Consider the following 22,426-nt stretch of genomic DNA (forward strand, 5'->3'; position numbering starts at 1 on the left):
GGCTCCTGGGTGCAATGATGGGTGGCCCAGAGCAGGGTTCATGCATCATTGCTTGTAGATTATGCCACTTTTCCCAACCCTGGATGCCCTGGGCCTGATTCACAGGCATCAATTGGCAGCATGAGTCCTGTAGGACAGAGAAAAAAAAGTTTGTGGGCCCACAACCATGGTCTTCATATGTAACGAAGCAGTGTGGAATAAAGGACAAGCCATCCGTTTTAGAATCTAGTTATGCCCCTGCTATTCAACTTGACAGCCATGTCACCTTAGGCTAATCACTTAACCCATGAAGGGTTTTACTCACCTACAAAATGACAGTGGCCAGGGCAAGTGAAATAAATACCACAGGTGTTTGGAACGTGAAAGTTCCTTGGAAATCATCTTGACCACCTGCCTCATTTGGCAGATCAAAAAAATTGGAATCAGAGAGGGAAATTTGTGGGCTCAGTGTAACATAGAAAACAGAAGAGAAAAGCCGGATGAAGGCTCCTGGTGTTCTGATTCCCAGTCCAGTGTTTGCTATAGCCGGCTAGATGGCCTTTTAGGTTCCTTCCATCTCTCCATGCTCATGGACATGGAGAGAAAACTTTCAGAAGTTTTCTAAGTGGCCCACTGTGTGACCCCTTCTGGGATGAGACATGCCTTTTCTAGGGAAGAAAGGGGAGAAGTGGCCACCGCCAGAAACAGGCCTGGCTGTAGATGGTTCAGGCCAAAAGTGGCCTTAGCCAGAGGTGGTTTAGGATGGAGAAGGCCCAAGCGTGAAACAGTCCAGTCCAGAGGTGGCCCCAGCCAGAGAAGGGCCAGACTGGAGATGGGCTGGCCTGGAGAGACTTAGAACCAAAGGGACCCCAGACAGGGCTCTCCCAGGCTAGCATGGCCCACGCAGGTTAGGGTCCCACCGTGGCATAATCTATAGTGGGTGAGATTTGAATTTCTCTTAGTGGCTCCTTTCACATGGCTGACCTGATCAGTCTGTCTCCTGTCCCCACCCCGCTTCTCCTTACAGTGTGTGGTCAGCCCTCCCGCTCCCTGCCTAACCTGGTCAAGCGGATCATCGGCGGCCGGAACGCTGAGCCCGGCCTCTTCCCGTGGCAGGCCCTGATAGTGGTGGAGGACACCTCGAGGGTGCCAAATGACAAGTGGTTTGGGAGCGGGGCCCTGCTCTCCGAGTCCTGGATCCTCACAGCGGCCCATGTGCTGCGCTCGCAGCGTAGGGACAATACGGTGATTCCAGTCTCCAAGGAGCACGTCACTGTCTACCTGGGCCTACACGACGTGCGGGACAAATCGGGGGCAGTCAACAGCTCAGCTGCCCGGGTGGTGCTCCACCCAGACTTCAACATCCAGAACTACAACCACGACATAGCTCTGGTGCAGCTGCGGGAGCCCGTGCCCCTGGGGCCCCACGTCATGCCTGTCTGCCTGCCCAGGCTCGAGCCTGAAGGCCCAGCCCCCCACGTGCTGGGCCTGGTGGCCGGCTGGGGCATCTCCAATCCCAATGTGACAGTGGATGAGATCATCAGCAGTGGCACGCGGACCCTGTCGGACGTCCTACAGTATGTCAAGTTACCCGTGGTGCCGCACGCTGAGTGCAAAACCAGCTATGAGTCCCGCTCCGGCAACTACAGTGTCACGGAGAACATGTTCTGCGCTGGCTACTACGAGGGCGGCAAGGACACCTGCCTTGGAGATAGTGGTGGGGCCTTCATCATCCTTGATGACTTGAGCCAGCGCTGGGTGGCCCATGGCCTGGTGTCCTGGGGGGGACCTGAAGAATGTGGCAGCAAGCAGGTCTACGGAGTCTACACGAAGGTCTCCAACTATGTGGACTGGGTGTGGGAGCAGATGGGCTCTCCGCAAAGTCTGGGGGAGCTCCAGGTAGAGCGGTGAGCTGACTCACTTCCTCAGGGCCTGTCTACTCTGCCCCAGCTTGAGCGAGGCTACACCACACACGGCCAACAGCACACTCCACGTTCCTGACCGGGCCACATAGGATGGAACACACTGACGGAGCAGAGATGCCATCCTCCTGCGAGACAGCAGTGTGGGCAGGGAAAAGGCTCTAGGCAAGAGACCTGGGCCCCTGACCTTGTCCAAGTCCCTTCCCCTCCCTGGGCCTCAGTTTCCCCAGCAATACAAGGAGGGAGCTGAACCAAAGCCTCTGGGCCAACCCCAGCACTCCTGTCCAGGCCGTGCCTGGCTTCATCCCTGTGGCCTTCATTCACTTCTAACCATTTATCAGACCCATTGGTCCCACTGTTGGTGTAACTGAGCTTGGACCTGATTGTTACAAAATGGTTCTTTACGTTGAACTAAACTGTAGTCTATATATTTTCCCAGCTCTGCCTTTAGGAGAAAATCACTGAGGTTTTGGGAGATACGGCTCACAGCCTGGAGGCACCCTCTCCTAGTGTAATGCGTTGGAGCACTTTCGTCCCTGGGGTTTCTCTCCCAAAAGCTTCTTGCAGTCTAAGCCTTATCCCTTATGTTCCCCGTTACAGGAATTTCAAAGGACAAAGGGAAAGTTGGGAAGGTTCGTGTTTATTGGAGCGAGTAGAATAACAGTAGGAGGCTCCCCCAACTCCTTAAATTTCTACTGTTGACTCAGAACACATCATTTGGGCCCATATGCCACTCTGGAACACCAGCTGACACCACAGGGTGTCCAACCTGCTGCTCCAAACAAGCACAAAGCAACTTTTCAGCCTTTAAATGTATCATCTAGAAAGGCTACCTGAGCTCCAGCCCCAGATGTGAAGACTTGGCTGATTACTTGGAAAAAGAAAAGACCCGCACTGTGCCCTGCTGTGCTTTTGGGCAGGACAATGGAAGAAAGGGTGGGCTTGGGACATTAGGAGTCACCCAAATCCTGCCAGGCTGCCCAGCATCCCTGGGCCTGAGCCGGGTGGAGAATCCGCCCAGAAGGATGTGCAGAGGGATCCACTCCTTCGTTTTCCAGGGACCAGAGGTCAAGGGAAGCAGAGACTCACCCATGACAGGCAGTGAAAAGAGATGTAACCTTTGACAGGCTGTGTAACCTTTGACAAATCATTTTCCTTCTCTGAGCCTCAGTGTCCCCATCAGTAAAAGGAAGGCAAGAGGACCCTCTGGCACTCAGAGCTTCCGTAGTTGCCAGGAGCATGTCCCTGGCTCTCACAGATTCGATTGTGCTCCTTCCCCCTGGAGCACTCTCTCCTGGGACTCTCCATCAGAGAAAGGCAGCCAGGGAACCCTGGGACAGGGATTCCAGGGGAACAACAGGGAAGTTTCCGCGTTCCCATTGGTTCATCAGAGCACACTCCTATGTCTGAGAACAGCACACGTAGAGGATGCTTTACTTTGTATATTTTATATCACATGCTTCACTACTCTGTAAGGGGCCTCGGCAATCTGTTTCTCCTGCCAGTGGTCTAAAGTGGAAATAAACCCTCTGTAGATAACCAACAGCCTTGGTTTGGGTGTTTGGTTATTGTTGTTGAAGTATGTTTGTTTGTTTTGACTCTTTGGAAAAAAAAATCGGCCCCTTTATTAAGCCAAAATCTCCCTTGCTACAGAAAAAGTACAATCTTTGGTACCTGGACATCATCCAGGAAGAGGCAATGAAGAAAAGAGTTGGTATGCTGATAGGTTTCCTTCTCAGAGGCTGCATGTTCCTTCATTTATGTGCTGCAATTTAAGTCCTTGCCTTCAAACTAGCCTGAAAGACAAGGTTGTGTGTGCAAAGGTCTCACACAAGCGAAAGGAGTTAAACGTAAGGAGAATAGAGATTGAAGTACTATGGGAATTTAAAGGACGGAGGGATTCATACAGCCGGAAGGGACTGGAATAGCTTTGCAGAGGCTTCAAAGGATGCACCAGGAGGTGAGAGGGAAGGGGCAGAGGGGACAAAGATACTGAAGCAGGAAGACAGGCCAGGACTGGAGTGGGAGCAGCAGGTGTTGTTAGAGTGTGAGGAGTCTCACAAGCCATACTCTATTTGGGCTCTGTTCTGGAACCAGTGATTCTCTAAGTTTGGGATATATATATCAGAACCACCTGGGGAGCTTTGTTAAAAGTGCCAACTGCTGGGTCTCACCCATCAGAAATTTTGAATTCTGCAGGTCTGAGGGCAGGCAGCATGGCGTGGAAAGTGGGGAGGTGAGCTAGGGAGGGCAGCTATGAAGCTGCTGCAACTGCCCTGATGAGAGATGGTGAAGACCCACCAGCCTAGGGCTGTGGCAGTGCAGACATGGGGCGGGCTGTTTAGATGCATTTAAGTGGTGTATTCGGCAGGGCTTGGACTGTAGGCATCTCTCAGAAAGTGCAGGCATGGGGGTGCCTGTGTGGCAAAGCTAAGCTGAGAGTGAGGGCTTGCCAGGGGACACAATCTGGTTTGCCTTTGTTTTTGGTTTGTATTTTAATGAAAATGTCATGCTTTTTACACTACTGAGAACAAAAAGAAGCATAAATTATGCTTTACATTTTTATATGTTGCTGGCTTCAAGGACTATTACATCTCATGTTCTGTTACATTTCTGATTTTCATTTTCTTCTAGGTATTTGGACTTTATGTTGTGACATATTCAGACCCTGGGGTATCTTGGTTACATGGAGAGTGCATTGTGACTTTGTGACATGGATTTACTCTCTGCTTCTCCTAGTGATTTACCACCAGCTTAGTGACTGATCATGGGGGCTGAAGAAAAGGGAGGCAGTTGGTGCAGACATTGACAGACACCTGGAATAACAAAGGACAGGAGGTTGGTGACAGTGAAGACCAGGGCTTGGTTTTGCTGGGTTTGAAGAGTTTATAAGCAGTGTAGCTGGAATTAGAAGTAGGCAGTGAAGAGGACTGAATTTCAGAGGACAGGGTAGATTTAAAGGCACTGCTTTGAAACTCATCAGCATGTGATGGCATGGAGATAGATCGTATTAACTACTGGAAATCTGCAGAAAAGAAAAGAAGACCAAGAGCTGAATAAGGGAAACACCAGCATAGAAGGCATGAAGAAAAAAGATGCCCCAAGAAAGACATAGACCAAAAAAAAAAAAAAAAGAAGAAGAAGAATGATAAACATGCTTCAGAAGCCAAGGAGGGAAAACTGTCAAGACGGATGGTGAAGTGGTCACAGTGTCCAACACTGCTTGAGGGTCCAGGCGAATGCCTGTAGGATGGCGCTGCCCCAGGATAGGGCCCAAGTCTTTCGTCATCTCTGAGGGAGTACAAGGGCAGCAGGCTCTGTGCTTGTGTTTAAAGTCTCTAACACTTTTCTCTTCCCCTGTCCTCTCTCCCTCCTCCCTCTGTCCTCCCTGCTCTCTCTCCAGCCTCATTCTCTGCAAGAAGGATTTTTAGCTCTTTCCTGAGAGGCAGGAAACTGCCCTTTCATCCTCCCTTCCTTATGGCTTGTGATAAAAATTATATGCAGAATTCTCCAGGTTTTTGTTCCTTGAAACCTATAAATGTTTATTCTTGCCACAAAGCCTGACTCTTCAAATGAAAGTCTGCATTTCCAGACTTTGGTTTCCACTTGGCTCTTCCAAAATTCAAAACCATATCCAGTCTTCACCTAAAACAGCGGATGGGAAGCCATCCATTCTTCAGTGCTTGCGTAGCCACAAGGCAAGGAGAATTCCTAGGGATGGAATATACGTCAGATAAAATTTCAGAAATAGTAACCTCCTATATATGTAAATATCACTGTTAAAGTTCCATTTATGGTCCCAGAGCCATTCTATCTCATCTATGATGGTAGGTCTATTAAATATTCAAATGGCTGCTCATTTCCAAGTTTGTGCAGTGCATGGCGCTTTCTTCCCCTGAATCCAGCTCCAAACCAGAGCGAAGAATGTGGGGACTGTGTGTCAACTCCTCTTTGCAGAAGCTTTACTATGGCAGGGCAGAGAGGGAATGAGTGGGAAGCAGGGAAAAGGAAACTTATTTTTAGGAAGAGAAGTCTTGACTATGCTTTGGAGGCACAGGAGGGGAAATGGAAATTACAGGAAAGGGGTGAGAATCCCCAAGGCCAGGTCCCCGGGAGTTCAGAAGTGAGGAGACCCAGAGCACAGAATTTGTTCTGAAGAGAAGAAACTTTACAGGAGGAGAAGATGGGGAGGACGATGGTCCAGGGAGTTCCCACCAGTGGGCTTTGAGCATCTGCTGGGAACGGGGCAGGCTGTGCGTGTCTGTGAACCCACATCAGTGGAAAACGGATGGTGGAGCTGGCAGGCATTTATGGGGTCTCCAACCCCAGAAGGCCCCGAGTAAGGGCTTCTCTGAGGAGACAAGATCTCAGTGTATGGAACATGAGGATTCCTTATTAGTCAGGATCCTTTCATTTGTGACCAAAACTCAACATAAACAGCTTAAGGGGTGGAGTTGTGTGTGTGGGGTGGGAGGGGACGGGGAGACAGAGAGAGAGACAGAGAGAGAGAGAATGTATAGGTTCACATAACTGAAAAGACTATAACAAAAGGCTTCAGGTATGGTTAGATCAAAGGGCTCAACTGCCAGGAAATAATCTCTCTTGCTTTCTACACCCCTCATCTTTCGGCTCCACTTCCCTCTATGTTGATAGGTAGCGTCATTCTCAGAAGACTCTCCATGAAATGATTATTGGAAGATCTTGGCTTATAGCCAACAGGTTAGCAGTCCAAGCAGAGAATCACTCTTTTTTTCCAATATGTTTAGCAAAATTCTCAAGTCAGGCTTTCATTGGCCTGGCCAAGGTTACATAACCACCTCTGAGCAATTGCTGTGACCAGGGGGTACATGGCTTTGAGCATTCACATTCCTATCCCTGAGCCCAGAGGAGAGGTCATTCCAACTCTGGCTGCATAGACTAAGGATGAGAAGTACACATCCCAAAGAAAAATTGGGGTGCTATTATCAGAAGGGGCAAAGGGTGCTGGGAGATCAAAAATAACAGTTGTTCCCAACAGGGTGATGAGCTAGTAGCTCTGGCAATGGGCAAGAAGGAGCCCAGAGTATGACCTGTCCCTCCCTCCCTTGGCTGCAGTGTGTGGGCTCCCCAAGTTCTCCCGGACGCTGACGGCCAGGATCTTCAATGGACGCCCAGCCCAGAAGGGCACCACTCCCTGGATTGCCATGTTGTCACGGCCGCATGGGCAACACTTCTGTGGGGGCTCCCTTATAGGTAAGGAGAAGGTGGAAGGGTGGACGGTAAGGCACTGAACCCTCTTCCTAAAGACTGACCAAGGTTTCTCCATTGAGAATCACTGTCCCCACTGGTGTTAGGTCCCAGCAGTACAGTGTGGTAGAAAGAGTCCTTAACTGGAGCCATGAGACATGTGTTCCTGCTCTTACTGATTTTTTCAGTCAACAGATAGCTACTGAATCCTGATCAGCCTCTGGCACTGGGAAGGTGTAAACCAGGGAGTCAGACTCCCAGCCATGAATTACAGCACAAGACACCTATGTGGGGCTCAAAGGCAGGGTGTGCCAGGGCTTCAGGATCAGGGCTAACCAGGAAACTCACCCCTGGAGAGTCAGGAAGGTAGATTTATTATACAAAGGCCTTGAATGCTATGCTCAGGAATTTAGATCTTACCCTGAATGCAGCTGTAGGTTTATATGCATGTTCTGGAGAGTTCTCTCCAGAGGCAGCATGGATCAAAAGGAGAGTGAATCTGGAGGTCAGGAGTTCAGTGAGGGGTCTATTGCAGGAGCAGAGATAGAAGTCATTAGCCTTTAAATAAGAATAGGGCATGAGGGATGGAAATAAGGAGGCAGATTCAAAAGCACTGGGAAATAGGATTGCCACCTTTGTATTGGATGAAGTGTGGGTGGGAGCAAGGGTGGGAAAGGAATGGCTGATGGCTCTCCCTGCCACAGTTGGTCCAGATGATCTATGTCTGGATGTAGAAACGTACTAGGCTGACCACCAGGAGACCCAGGGCCTGGGCCTGGCCCTGCCATTAACCTGCTGGCTGACCGTGGACATTCCTGCTTTCTTCAGGCCTCAGGGTCTATGCCTATAAAATGAGAGGTTTGGATCAGAGCAGTGGGCCTCAGTCCTGGCAGCAGTAGAATTACCTAAGGGAATGTTGAAAACTTACCTGTGCATAGGCTCCACCCCCATGACTTAAATGGTCTGGATCCAGGCCCAGAAACTGATTTTCTTTTTTCTTTGTCCAGGTTATTCCAGTTTGCAGCCAGTACAGCTAGCTACTGATCAGTACTTTTTAAAACTTTAATGTGCATAGGAATTAGCTGGGGATCTTGCTAAAATGCAGATTGTGATTTAGAGGATGCAAGGGGGTACTAAGAGTCTCCATTTCTAAGATGCTCCCAGTGATGCTGGTGCTGCTGGCTCAGGGACCACACTTTGAGAAGCAAGGCCTGAGGGGCAGCCTATGAGCACAGGGTTTCTGTGCACCTGCGTTGCTCTATCTGGCACTTACCAGTGACATGGGTTTAAGGGATCCCTGAAACCGTCTTTAAAATGTCCAGTGCTGGCCTGGATTGGAAGAGGCAGTTGACATCACAGGTTTACCTCTTCACCTTCAGATTGGGATCATGCGAGAGTCTGGGTAGGGACTGTGAAATACCATGGAGAGGGGTGTGGCCATTTGCAGGGTCTGGAGGGGTGCCCTGGAGCAGTCTGAAGGTCCTCAGCTCCAGGAAGGGTAGGCGGGATCCGGCAGTGCAGGGCAGCGTGTACATATGCCCCTTTCTCCAGGCTCCAGCTGGATCGTGACAGCCGCTCACTGCCTCCACCAGTCGCTTGATCCAGAGGACCCAACCTTGCGCAATGCAGACTTGCTCAGCCCTTCTGACTTCAAAATCATCATGGGTGAGTGAGGGGCAAGCTGATTCCCAAAGCCAGTTATGGTTCTGGGAATGGGGTGACACTGCTGCCATTTTGCAAGGCGTGCCCACTTGCTCACTCACTCATTTGTCAGGACAAGACACCTGGGATGAAGGTTCAGGGACCTGAGTCCAAGTCCAAGGCTATGTGACCATGAGCAAGTCATTAAAGTCTAGGCTTCAGTTTTCACAAGGGTAAAGTGAGGAGTCCAGTCTAGGTAATTTCCAAAGATCCTTCTGGCTCCTGCAAATCCACGGTTTCACATTGATCATACATATACAATCAGACTCCCTTCTCCCCTTTATAAAATCAAGACCACTAACTGATTCAACTCAGCTCAACACATATTTATTTGCTGACACTATACCAGCATCTAAGGACACAGTATAATTAAGACCTAGTTCCTGCCCACAGGGAGCTTACAGTCTAATAAAGGAATAAGATGTGAGCACAGAGACCTCTAACAGAAGGCAGGAAGCAGTAAGTTCTATAGAAGGGGAACAGATAAAGTGCCATGGGAGCTCATAAAGGAAAAGACTTCTAATAAAGAATCTTAGAGGCTTTATGGAGGAAGCAACGTGTGACCCAGGCACTGAGGGTGAGTATATGGATTCAACATGTGGCGACAGACATAAGAACAAGCATTATAAGGCAATGGGATCAGCTCATGAGGTAAGACAGAGGTGGGAACTCATGAGAATATGCAGGGAATGGCAAGTAGGGTGGGATGGCTGGGGAAAGGTGGGTGAAGAGCAGTGAAAGAGTTAAGGCTGGAGGCATGGGCTGGATGGGACCCAGGTTGGGGGCTGATGGGGAGCAAAGGGGAACCTTACCCTCCATTGCCCCCATGCCTCATGTGCCTTCTTCTTACCCAGGCAAGCACTGGAGGGTCCGGTCAGATGAAAGTGAACAGCATCTCAGGGTCAAACGTGTCATCCTCCATCCCCTGTATGACCCCCAAACATTCGAGAATGATGTGGCTCTGGTGGAGCTTTTGGACAGCCCAATGCTGAATCAATTCGTGATGCCCATCTGTCTGCCCGAGGAGCCCCCACAGGAAGGTATCCTCCCCCACCCGATCCCACCTCTGCAGAGCAGCTGGTGCCTGAGCAGGGAGTTCTTCCCCATCGCTGGTGAAGCCCTGGTGCCAGCTGAGACAGCTGACAGGGTCTACATGGCACCAGCTGCCTCCCCACTAAAGCCACGTCAGAACTGGTCCCCAGGTAGCAGAAGCAGTGGGAAGCACACAGTAAACAGGTAGGTCTAATGGTCCAGATGGGAAAACAAAACCTAGACTACTAATTATAACAGGGAGAATTTAATACAGGGTATTGGAGGACTGGATAAGTGAAAGGGAAAAGCTGAGATAATAGAGATAGCGCTTGCAGGAAGAAACCACCGACCCCAGGGAGGGGGAAACAAAAGTAAGAGCCTGGAATTATAGAACCTAGAAGCTTGGAAAAGGGGCCCTATGGAGCCAGGACTTAGGTCTCTGCAGAAGAGGCTGATGCGCTAAGGAAAATAGCTGGAACCAACTGCCACTACTGGGATGTAAAACCGTTGTTACCAGGGTGACACCAACAGTCACAGAAAGTCTTCCAGTCTCCCTGAAAGTGCCTCCTGTTTTCAGAAAACCAGCTAGCAAAGCAGAACTGCCAGGTCAGGATCCCATCCACAGCACCATGGAGCAAAGTATAGAAGAGTAAGTCTAGAGCCGAGGGGCAAAGGCTTAATAACCAACACGGGCTCAAACCGCATTGCTGACACTTCCTATCTGGGTGATCTTGAGGAAGAACTGGAGATAATATTCCATGGGGGGGTGTGATATTTAAGTGAGATAATAGACTTAGAGTTAGAGTCCAACCCATGCCAGTTGGCTTCCTTTCATGAAAAATTCAGTGGGGCCACGTCATAGTTCACTTCCTTTAGCTCAAATATGGAAAAAAAAAAAAATGGCTATGATGGAACCCTGAGAATTACTTCCAGGAACTGAGCCAATAGGGAAGACACAGGTACAGCTGGCTCTGCCGCACTGGGTGCCATGTGGCTGCCATGTGCCAGTAGCTTTATATTCATCAACTTACTGTTCATGAAAGCCTTGCAAGGTGGCATTGTGGCCTCATTTTACAGATGAGAAAACTGAGTCTCAGCAAGGTGAAGTGACTCACCTAGGATACAGCTTATATGAAGGAGATCTGGGGCTATAGTGCAGATTTTCTGTCTTTAAGCCCAGGCTGTTTTCAGTATCAAGGTTCTATTTCAAATAAAAAAATAATTGCTCTGTCAATGCTCACCCCACTTCCACAATGCACCCAACTGGCCAATTTCATGGACTTCTAAAATATCAGAGCTGGGTTTTAGAAAATACTGAGTTCAACATCTTCATTTTGGGAAACTGAGGCTTAGAAGCGGGGAGAGGAGAAGGCCTTGCTGAAGGCAGGACAGCATATCGTTGAGTAGGCTGGGCTTTGTATTTATGCACTATTATTGAATGAGCGCCCACTATGTGCCAGCGTTGTTATAGGCACGGGGATACAGCAGTGAACAAGATAGAAAAGATTACTGCTCTCGTGGGGCCTACGTTCCACGCTAGTTGGGGTTGGAGGGAAGAGACAACTAAGCAAGCAAACCAGGTAACGCGTGTCCCCAGCTCTGTTGCAGGTAGCCTCCAGCCCAGCAGCCTTTCCTGCCTCCCTCCCCACCACGCTGCCTTTCCCTGCAGGGGACAAGTTGGCCCTTCCTCCACAGACAGAGAATGAGAGGGCTGCAAGATACAACCCTCTGGAAACCCCACAGACAGCCTCTCGGTTCTCACTGTGTCTCCTCTCCTCCAGGAGCCGTGGTCATCGTCAGTGGCTGGGGGAAGCAGTTCTTGCAAAGGTTCCCAGAGACCCTCATGGAGGTGACATTCATTTTATACCCTACAGACAGTGACACCTGCATTTGGGCCTTCCTTCTCCACATTGCCCCTTTAGGGATCTGGAGGCTTGGGCAGGGGGTTGGTAAGAGAGATGACGGGAGGCCCAGACTTACCTCCAAAGTTCAGTGGGACTTTGAACCCCAGAAAGCTTGATTTGTTTATTCTACATGTCATGGGCTCTATTCTCTAAACACTGTTCAGTGTTCCTTATGGCTTATTAAATGATCAGCTTATGGAAATTCTTCAAGAAAACAGCAGGTTTAAGCACCTGAAAGGGTCATAATCCACCTATACACCATGAGTACTATATAGCAAATTAGCCAAGAACGAGCCAGGCTCCCGAGAACTGCAGTCCTTGCAGTGATGAACTTGCCTGTCACATTCAGAAGTTCACGTTCCTATCATTTCAGAGAAGAACACTGAACTAGGAATAGGAGCCATGGCTCCAAGTCTTCACTGCTGCTAACTTAGTGGGTGATCTGAAACAGGTCATTTTGCCTCTCCAGACCACAGGATACTATTTCAAACTACAAAGTTCATGGCAACACTAGATGTCTGCTAAAAGCAGCCTGGCACTGACATCACCAGGTTCTATGACTAACAACCCTTCATTCATTAACTCCCAGGCGTTGATTTGGTGCCTCCTATGTGCTAGGCACAGTACTAGATATTAACTGTGCTGGGAGGTAAAAGGCCAGATCTGGTCCCTGGCCCCCTTGGGCTTACAGTCAGATAGGATGGACGGAAACTAGTTATGTATGGATAAAGGTGATGATGGAGAAGTGTGGCATGCTCCAGAACATATAACATGGGACCTGACCTCATCGTGGGGGTTCAGGAAGGCTTCCCAAAGGAAGTGACACTTGAAATTATACTTGAATGATGACTAAAGGTTAATGGGGTACTCGATGTTTGCTGAGGACATGTCATCATGACCACCCTCCCCTGGCATCCTCTCTCCACATATCCAGGGAAGGCCACAGTCCAAGAGGGATCTGAATGGACTCTGGCTACCTCCCAGCAAGGCAACAAGAGTTACACATTTGGGGAATATGGCCCATTCAGTTTGTGGTTTGGGTGAATGAGACTCACATGTTTCCTTTTTTTATTCTAGATATTTGCTCCAACATTTACCCCCATGTTGAATCAAGGACAATAATAATCACAATGCCTTATTTTTATAAGCATCAATTTATTGCCTCAATTATAAAAAAAAATCTTTACTGACTACCTTCTATGTTTCAAGCAATGCAAGAGAGAAACGGACAAGATGCAGACCCAGTGTCTAGAAGCTCATCCTGTAGTGAGGGAAATAATATAAGTAAGCGCTTGCTGCAAAGCAAACAGTGACAACCCCTAAAGTACCTAATATTTATACAGTGTTTGTAGTTTACAAAGCACTTGTGCATTCATTTCCTCTTTGTACAGTGATTAACGATTAGCATGTGATTATTTTGTCAAATACTGTGCTTCCATTTTTCAGATGAGGAAACAGAGTCTTAGAAGTCTGAAAATCAGTGATTAAGTGGCATGCCTCAGGTCTCGTAGCAGGGGTGGGAGAAAACCAAGCATGTTTTTTGTATACGTATTTGAAATAACGCATCTCCTAGGCAAGAATTATTACGTCCATTTTGCAGATAAGAGAGCTGAGGCCCAGAGAGGGAAAGTTACTTACCCGACTGTACCAGAACATGGGTCTCCTGATTCTTTGTCCAATTGTTCCCTCACCTGTACCATAGGGCAGTTTCCAAAACCAAGTCTCAGGTAGACCCAGGCCCAGACAGGTAAGGGGTGGGGAGGAGCCAGCTCCAGGGATGTCAGGACAGCAGGGGCTCCTGAGCCAGGATGGGACCAATAACAGCCTTGTGTTCCAGATTGAAATCCCTATTGTTGACCACCACACCTGCCAGGAGGCCTATGCCCCACTGAAGAGAAAAGTGACCAGGGACATGATCTGTGCTGGGGAGAAGGAAGGTGGGTTAAGAGGCTGGCATACAATAGGGGCACTGCCAGCCAGGGAGGAGTGGAGACCTCCCAGCTGGGTGGGTGCTGGCAGGTGGGGGGCAGGGGCGGAGGGCCTGGTAGGTGATGGGGGAGGGATTCCCTTGAAGAAGATGCATCAGAGAATAGAATTCTAAGGCATGTCCATCATTGCCCTTTCAAGTCCAATGCTTCCTGTGTGAAACAAAGAGGCCTGAACTAGCACTTTCTAAAATCCCTTTGAGCACCTAGGAGGCCCACCTAGCGCTGCATGGAGCCCAGGTTTGGGTCAAACGGTCTGCTGCGCCCTCTAGTGCCCAATTCTCTGAACTACAAGTTAGACGTGCGAGAAGGCTGGGGAAGGGATATTTTACTACTGTCTGCATCTCTTTTTCATTTAGGGGGCAAAGATGCCTGCTCGGGCGACTCTGGAGGCCCCATGGTGACCCTGGATAGAGAAAGAGGCCAGTGGTACCTGGTGGGCACGGTGTCCTGGGGCGTGGACTGTGGGAAGAAGGACCGCTATGGAGTGTACTCCTACGTGCACCACCACAAGGGCTGGATCCAGGGCGTCACGAGCGTGAGGAACTGAATTCCATTCCGCAGCCTGGGCACCACCTGCGGGTCAGTCAGCAGCAGAGAATAATTATCTGATGCAAGCGGCCGTCCCTCCTCTGCCCCTCGCCCTTCACCTCCCTAATTCAGCCCACCCGTTATTGGGCAATAGAGGGGCATCCCCGCCCTCATTCACTCTCTTCAAGGAGGCAGAGCAGCAGAGTGGTCAGAACACAGAGTCAACTCTGGGCTCTATCACCAGCTTTGTAGTGCTGGGCTGGCGACTTCACCTCTTTGAACCTCAGTTTCTTCATCCATAAGATGGAAATGGCATACCCTACCTACCTCATAAAAGTCTCTTGAGGATGAAATTAATTAATAGATGTGCAGCACTTAACACAGTGCATAGCATAAACTAAATGTTCAATAAATGTGATGTAGCAGAAGATCCATGTGTCTACCAGGCAGACCAAGTTCTCTTACAAACTCCTGGCTGAGTTTTAGAGCTGATTAGGCACACACCTCAATCTTGACCAGCTCCTTCACCTGCCCCCAGGTGCTCTATGCTGCTTGCCATCATGCAACTTTCCCAACTCCAATCCGCACCCTCCTGTCATAAAGAAGTGAAACAGACAAGGTTCTTATGGCATGTCCCTTAGCAACATACTTATGAACATGGGCTAGATACCAAATTGGGAGAGTGCCTGAGAGAAGCAGGGGCAGAGGAGCCTGGGAATGGTGGATTGGGAAGGCAGACACCTGGTTCTGCAGCTGGCTCTGCCCCCAGCTCCCTGTGTGACCCTATGCAAATCCTTTCCCCTCATCTCAAAGGGCCTCCCAGCTCTGACAATCTAGGGTCACATGAAGCCATTTTCTTCCCTGATGAGTTAAAGCCAATGCAACCCAAAGGCAAAAATTACATTAGGTTCCAAAGGGCTTTGATAGAGACAAGATACTACTGGTGCTCCTGCAACACCCACCCCCATCCACCACATGCTGGTTCCCAAGGACATGGCCCAGGCAAAGTGCTGGCCAAGGGATCTTTCCTTACTACTAAGCAGAGCATTCACTCTGGTCCCTAGCCTTCTTCCCTTCCTGGGAACCTGGGCTGCACAGGGTAGACCCTAACAGGCTAGAGCTCAGGCCCCTGCACTCTCCCTCCCTGCATCCACAGCTGACCCCAAGCAGCCATTTCCCCTGACTCCTCACCCCTATGCCTCACCCTGAACTCCCTAGCCCTGCAAGGTCATAAATGTTTCCCAAGCAGAATGCCTCCCCCATCTTCTCTAAGGAAGCTTCTATAGACCTTATCCCCTCCAGAGTGTCAAGATATAAGCCCTTCAAGGGATCAGAAGGGCTGATCCCAAGTTCCTGTCTTCTGTTCTATCAAACTGGTCTTCATGGAGGATTTCAGCTCTTGACCGTATGCAGCTGCTGGAGTCATTCCGGGTCTCTTGCTGAAAGAGGAAGATAATGAAGAATGAGAATTTATGGGCATTAGGCCCTAGACTGAACACTCAGGGACAGCAATTCACAGCCTGCCTCTAGTACTGTGAGGAAGTTGTCCTACCTCTCTGTGCCCAGCTATTGATTCTATAAAGAAAAAATGGCAATGGGACTCAACTCTATCAGACACTAGTCAAGCAAGCTGGAGCTCTATTTTAAATATCAAAGAATTATGATGCAAAGTTTTGGAATTGCCCCAAGGAATTCCAAGATACGATACTACTTCACAGTACTGCCATGTCCCAGGCTGTGCGGGCTGCTACGGGGGCTACCGGATGAGGAGAGTACCATTTGTGCCTTCTGGGAGCTCCTAGTGGGAGATATATGACTCATACATAAGTGACTACTGTGCAATAGAATGAACCCCAGCAAGTGCTATGTTTTGGAGAGGCATAGAGGCAGAAGAAAGTCCATTCTGGTACAGACGTATGGGGGAGGCAATATCAGGGAGGCTTTTGGAGGAGATGGTGCTGGAGCAGAGCGTTAAGCAGGGTGGGCATTTCTACAGGTAAGACAGAGGGAGGCTTTCCAGATGGAGGGAGAACAAGAGTCACTGTCCACTCAAGCTTTCCTTGGATTATGCCAGTTCCTCTCACAAAAACTACACATGCAGTAGACCCGTGTTCTGGGATCAGAACCAACATCTAAAAGAGCCCTTCTTAAAGTTAGAATACTAAACGAGACTTGAAATAGCTTCAGAATTTGTGTATGGATAATGACTCCTGGCAGGACCCAGTTTATTCTGTTTATTTCCCCAATTGCAACTTCATCTTTATTCTGAGAAAATGTCTAAATGGGCCATGAAACTTAGGCTTCCCTGTCACTCTAAAAACATTAGATGTTCCAGCTCTTGCACTGCTGCTCGGGTCCAACAAGCCCAAATCTCTCATAGAGCCACAGAAGCGGAGGGTTGGCATATCTGATAGAACCAGCTTGTCTAGCTCCATGACTTCATTCTTGAGCATTTCTAGTGATGAGAAATTCACTACCTCCAAATGTAGGCCATACCAACTTTAAAATGTGCTGCCTCTTAAAAAGGTCTGTCTTCTATGCAACCAAAATCCACCTCCCTAGAATACAGTTTGTATATAACTAAAGCTACGATTTCATACCATGATGTTGTTATTAGCAATAACAATCATGCCCAGATTTTATTAGCAACAGAAGCTGTTGTTCTTATGGGAAACTACGCATTTGTTCCAATAAACATCTGCATTGAGTCAAAGCTCCCTGTTTGGCTTTTATGTTTTTCACGCACTGATGATTCTGGTGAGTTGTTTTCATTTATCAACATTTTGCTGTATTTGATTAGGATCACTGTACCATGAAGAAAGAGAGAAAGAGACTATGAAGGGAAGATTGTATTATAGATAAAAAGCATGTCTTGGGTTTTTCAGGTCAGTTCTGTTTAAATACCCTGTCCTATTGTTCCTGTAAATTATTAAAATGTCCCAGAATTTCAATGTTTCAGCATCTAAATTACATTTATTGAATGCCACCCATACCCAGAATAGAAAAAAACAATTTTGAATCATATATTCAATGCTTGGTTCAGAAAATATGGCACCATGCCTATGAGTAGTCTGTTCTGGATTGGAATATATATTTTCCTTCTTCCATGAGTTAATCTCATTCACTGGGGGCAGGAATCGATGAAGCACCACCACCAAGAAGTTCTTCAAGCGAGAAGTAGGCAAGAGTCAGGGAAGGGAAATCTAGACCCCTCATATGACAGAACTGGTAGCCAATCTTGGTCTACAGTGAGTCTTGAAATCAAGAGACTTAGGTTTTAGGGCAGCATAGGCTGACCCCTTAATCCATGTAGTTTTCTCATCTGTAAAATGGCAGAATAATCTTTGCCCTACCCCTGTCTGAGGTTGTTGAATCTGATGAATTAACTGATGGGAAAGAACTTGGGAAACTATAAACTTAGCTCAAATATAAAAAGTTCTATGGTAAATAATAATCACTCACGTATTTGAGCATTTCCTATCCAGCTGAGACTGCACTAAGTTCTCACACACATTCTTTAATTTAACCTTCACAACAACCTGTGATTAAAGTACTATTCTTTTTTTTTTTTTTTTAATTTTTTTTTTTTTTTCAATTTAGTTTTACAGAATCAAAGAGTCTAACAGTATATCTTGTTAGATACAGTATGTCCTCATAATGTATACATTATTTCTTGTACAATGATATGAAATAATATGGGAAATATTCATGATAAATTATTAAGTGAACAGTGCAAGTTAAAAACAATAGTTTCATATTTTTTTCCCCACCCCCCCTTTCCCGAGTCAGCACCTTCAAGTGTTACCACTCCCCAAACGGTGTGCAATGCACTCATTGTGTAGGCATACCCCCATCCCCTCCCCCACCCCCCACCTCAGTCTGATGTCCAATTGGTGTCATTCCCAGATTTGTATTTAGGTGATGATCAGGGAAACCAATTTTCTGGTGAGTACATGTGATGCTTGTTTTTCCATTCTTGGGATACTTCACTTAATATAATGGGTTCCAACTCTCTCCAGGAGAACCATAGAGATGTCGTATCTTCATCATTCCTTATAGCTGAGTAATATTCCATGGTATACATATACCACAGTTTACTAATCCAATCATGTATTGATGGGCATTTGGGTTGTTTCCACATCTTTGCTATTGTGAATTGTGCTGCTATAAACATTTGGGTACACGTGCCTTTGTTACAGAATGACCTTTTTTCCTTTGGGTATATGCCCAGTAATGGGATTGCTGGGTCAAATGGCAGGTCTACTTGAATCTGTTTAAGATACCTCCATAATGCTTTCCACAGGGGTTGCACTAGTTTGCAGTCCCACCAGCAGTGTATTAGTGTTCCTGTCTCTCCACACCCACGCCAACATGTGTTGTTTTGGGTTTTTTTGATAAAGGCCATTCTCACTGGGGTTAAGTGATATCTCATTGTGGTTTTGATTTGCATTTCCCTGATGATTAGAGATGTTGAACACTTTTTCATATGTTTGTTAGCCATTTTTATATCTTCTTTTGAAAAATTTCTATTCATGTCCTTTGCCCACTTTTTGATAGGGTTGCTTGATTTTTTCTTGCTGATTTTCCTGAGTTCTAAATAGATTCTTGTTATCAGTCCTTTATCTGATGTGTAGTATGCAAAAATTTTTTCCCATTCTGTAGGTGATCTGTTTATTCTCTGGACTGTTTCTTTGGCTGTGCAGAAGCTTTTTAGTTTAATCATGTCCCATTCATTTATTTTTGTTGCTGCTGTGATTGCCTTGGGGGTCTTCTTCATAAATTCTCTGCCTAGGCCAATGTCTGTAAGAGTCTTTCCTACATTTTCTTCTAGAATTCTGATTGTATCACGCCTAAGGTTTAAGTCTGTTATCCACCGTGATTTGATTTTTGTGAGAGGTGAAAGCTGTGGGTCCTGTTTCAGTCTTCTGCAAGTGGCTAACCAATTCTCCCAGCACCATTTGTTGAATAGGGATTCTTGTCCCCGGAGTATATTCTTTCCCGCTTTGTCAAAAATTAGGTGACTATATGAGGATGGTTCTATATTTGGATTTTCTGTTGTGTTCCACTGGTCTGTGTCCCTGCACTTGTGCCAATACCAGGCTGTTTTAAGAACCACGGCCTTGTAGTATAGTTTGAGGTCTGGCAAATTAATACCTCCCATTTTGTTTTTATTGCTTAAAATTGCTTTTGCTATACGGGGTCTTCTTTGATTCCATACAAAGTGTATAATTATTTTCTCTATGTCTGTAAAGAATGATGTTGGTAATTTAATAGGGATTGCATTGAATTTGTAGATCACTTTGGGTAGTATAGACATTTTAACAATGTTGATTCTTCCGATCCACGAGCATGGTATATTTTTCCATCTATTTGCAAGTTCTGCTATTTCTTTTCTCAGTGTTTCATAGTTTTCCTTATAGAGGTCCTTTACCTCTTTAGTTAGATATATACCTAGATATTTTATTTTCTTTGTTGCTATTTTGAAGGGTATTGAGTCTTTAATTTGGTTTTCCGATTGACTGTTATTGGCATATATAAATGCCTCTGATTTGTGTATATTAATTTTGTAGCCTGAGACTTTGCTGTATTCGTTAATCAATTCCAGGAGTCTCATGGTTGAATCCTGGGGGTTTTCCAGATATAACATCATATCATCAGCAAAAAGTGAGAGTTTGATCTCTTCCTTCCCTATTTGGACTCCCTTGATTCTGCTCTCTTGCCTGATAGCTCTCGCAAGGACTTCCAATACTATGTTGAAAAGTAATGGAGACAATGGGCAGCCCTGTCTGGTTCCAGTTCTAAGTGGGAGTGCTTTCAGTTTTTCCCCATTCAGTATGATGTTGGCTGTGGGTTTGTCATATATGGCTTGTATCATTTTTAGGTAGGTTCCATCAATGCCTATTTTGTTAAGCGTTTTTATCATAAAAGGGTGTTGAATTTTGTCAAATGCTTTTTCTGCATCTAATGAGAGTATCATATGATTTTTGTTTTTGCTTCTATTTATGTGGTGAATTACATTTATAGATTTACGTATGTTGAACCACCCCTGCATCTCGGGGATGAAGCCCACTTGGTCGTGGTGGATTACTTTTTTGATAAGTACTTGGATTCGATTTGCTAGTATTTTATTGAAAATTTTTGCATCTATATTCATGAGGGAAATTGGTCTGTAGTTCTCTATTTTTGTTGAGTCCTTTCCAGGCTTTGGTATTAATGTTATATTGGCTTGGTAGAACGTGTTGGGGAGAACTCCATCCTTCTCAATATTGGAGAATAGTTTATGTAGGATGGGCACCAGTTCTTCTTTGTATGTATGGTAAAATTCAGGTGTGAACCCATCTGGACCAGGGCTTTTCTTTTTGGGAAGGTTTTTTATTGCTGTTTCGATTTCAGTTTTTGATATTGGTCTGTTCAGGTACTCTATTTCTTCCTGGTTGAGCCTGGGAAGACTATGTGTCTCTAAAAATTCGTCCATTTCCTCCACGTTCTCCAGTTTGTGTGCATAAAGATTTTTGTAGAATTCATAGATGATATCTTGTATCTCTGTAGCATCGGTTGTGATTTCTCCTTTCATGTTCCTAATGGAGGTTATTAGAGATTTTACTTTTGTGCTCTTGGTTAGTCTAGCCAGAGGTGTGTCTATTTTGTTTATCTTTTCAAAGAACCAACTTTTTGTTTTATTAATTTCCCTTATAGTTTCTTTGTTGTCCTTTTCATTTAGTTCTGATTTGATCTTAGTAATTTCTCGCCTTCTGCTGGGTTTGGGATCGTTCTGTTCTTCTTTCTCCAGCTCTTTGAGTCTATTCGTTAGGTTGTCTATTTGCATGTTTTCTGTCTTTTTGATATAGGCATTTATGGATATGAATTTTCCTCTCAGGACTGCTTTAGCTGCATCCCATAGATTTTGATAAGTTGTATCTCCATTGTCATTTAATTCAAAGAAATTTTTGATTTCCATCTTGATTTCTTCTTTTATAGAATAATTATTCAGGAGAAGGTTATTTAGCTTCCATGACTTTGAGTAAGAGTGAGGGTTTCTGTTTGTGATCATTGTTACTTTTATTCCGCTGTGATCTGAGAAGATGCATGGTATAATTTCTATTTTTTTGAATTTTTGAAGACATGATTTATGTCCTAGGACATGGTCAATCTTAGAGAATGTCCTGTGAGCTGATGAGAAGAATGTATATTCTGTGGACTTTGGGTAGAATGTCCTATAGATGTCAGCCATGCCCATTTGTTCTAGCATTCTATTTAGGTCCATTATGTCTTTGTTTATTTTCTGTTTAGAGGATCTGTCCTGTACTGTCAGTGGGGTGTTAAAGTCTCCAGCTATTACAGTATTATTATCTATCATCTGGTTCAGATCTAGTAGGGTTTGCTTTATGAATCTAGGTGCACCTAGGTTGGGTGCATATATATTGAGTATAGTCATGGCTTCTTGTTGAATTGTGCCCTTGACCAGTATGTAGTAGCCATTTTTGTCTTTTATTATTTTTGTTGGTTTGAAAGCTAAGTTATTGGAAATTAAGATTGCCACACCAGCTTTCTTTTCGTTACCGTTTGCTTGAAATACCGATTTCCATCCTTTTACTTTCAGTCTAAATGCATCTTTGCTCGTTAGGTGGGTTTCTTGGAGACAGCAGATACTTGGCTTGTGCTTTTTTATCCATTGGGACAGTCTATGTCTCTTGAGCGGGGAATTCAAGCCATTCACATTTATTGAGAAAACTGATAAGTGAGACGGTTTTTTGTTCAGCTTGTTGGGTAGAACTTCATTGCAATGTTTTCTCTCCTGAGCCATTGTGGTATCTGGAATTTGATCTTTAGCTCTTGAGTAGTTTTACATTCGTGGATCGTTCTTGTGCTGGTCCGTGTGTAACTCTCTTTTGAGTACTTCTTGCAGGGCTGGTCTTGTCTTGGTGAATTCCCTCAACCTTTGTTTATCTGAGAATGTCTTGATTTCTCCTTCGTATAGAAAACTTAGCTTAGCTGGGTACAAGATTCTAGGCTGGGCATTATTCTGTTTCAGAAGCGTGAAAATGGGGCCCCAACCTCTTCTTGCTTGTAAGGTTTCAGCTGAGAAATCTGGCGTAATTCTGATGGGTTTTCCTTTGTAAGTTACCTGTTTCTTTCTCCTTACAGC

At 46.2% G+C, this 22,426-nt stretch overlaps 1 protein-coding gene across 4 annotated transcripts in view; it reads left to right on the forward strand.

Annotated features, from left to right (window-relative positions):
* MASP1 (MBL associated serine protease 1) overlaps window positions 1-16,997 on the forward strand; it is a 66,688-nt gene extending 49,691 nt beyond the window's left edge. For 2 of the 4 annotated variants that reach the window (XM_069475210.1, XM_069475211.1), the window contains one exon: window positions 1,007-4,611. In XM_069475210.1, the coding sequence (XP_069331311.1) occupies window positions 1,007-1,890 (884 nt within the window). In that variant the 3' untranslated portion in view covers window positions 1,891-4,611. The other 2 variants (XM_069475212.1, XM_069475213.1) reach the window with 2 other exon arrangements.
* The last annotated feature ends 5,429 nt before the right edge of the window (window positions 16,998-22,426 follow it).

The sequence above is a fragment of the Eulemur rufifrons genome, chromosome 7 (genome assembly GCF_041146395.1).
Source record: "Eulemur rufifrons isolate Redbay chromosome 7, OSU_ERuf_1, whole genome shotgun sequence".
Lineage (NCBI taxonomy): Eukaryota > Metazoa > Chordata > Mammalia > Primates > Lemuridae > Eulemur > Eulemur rufifrons.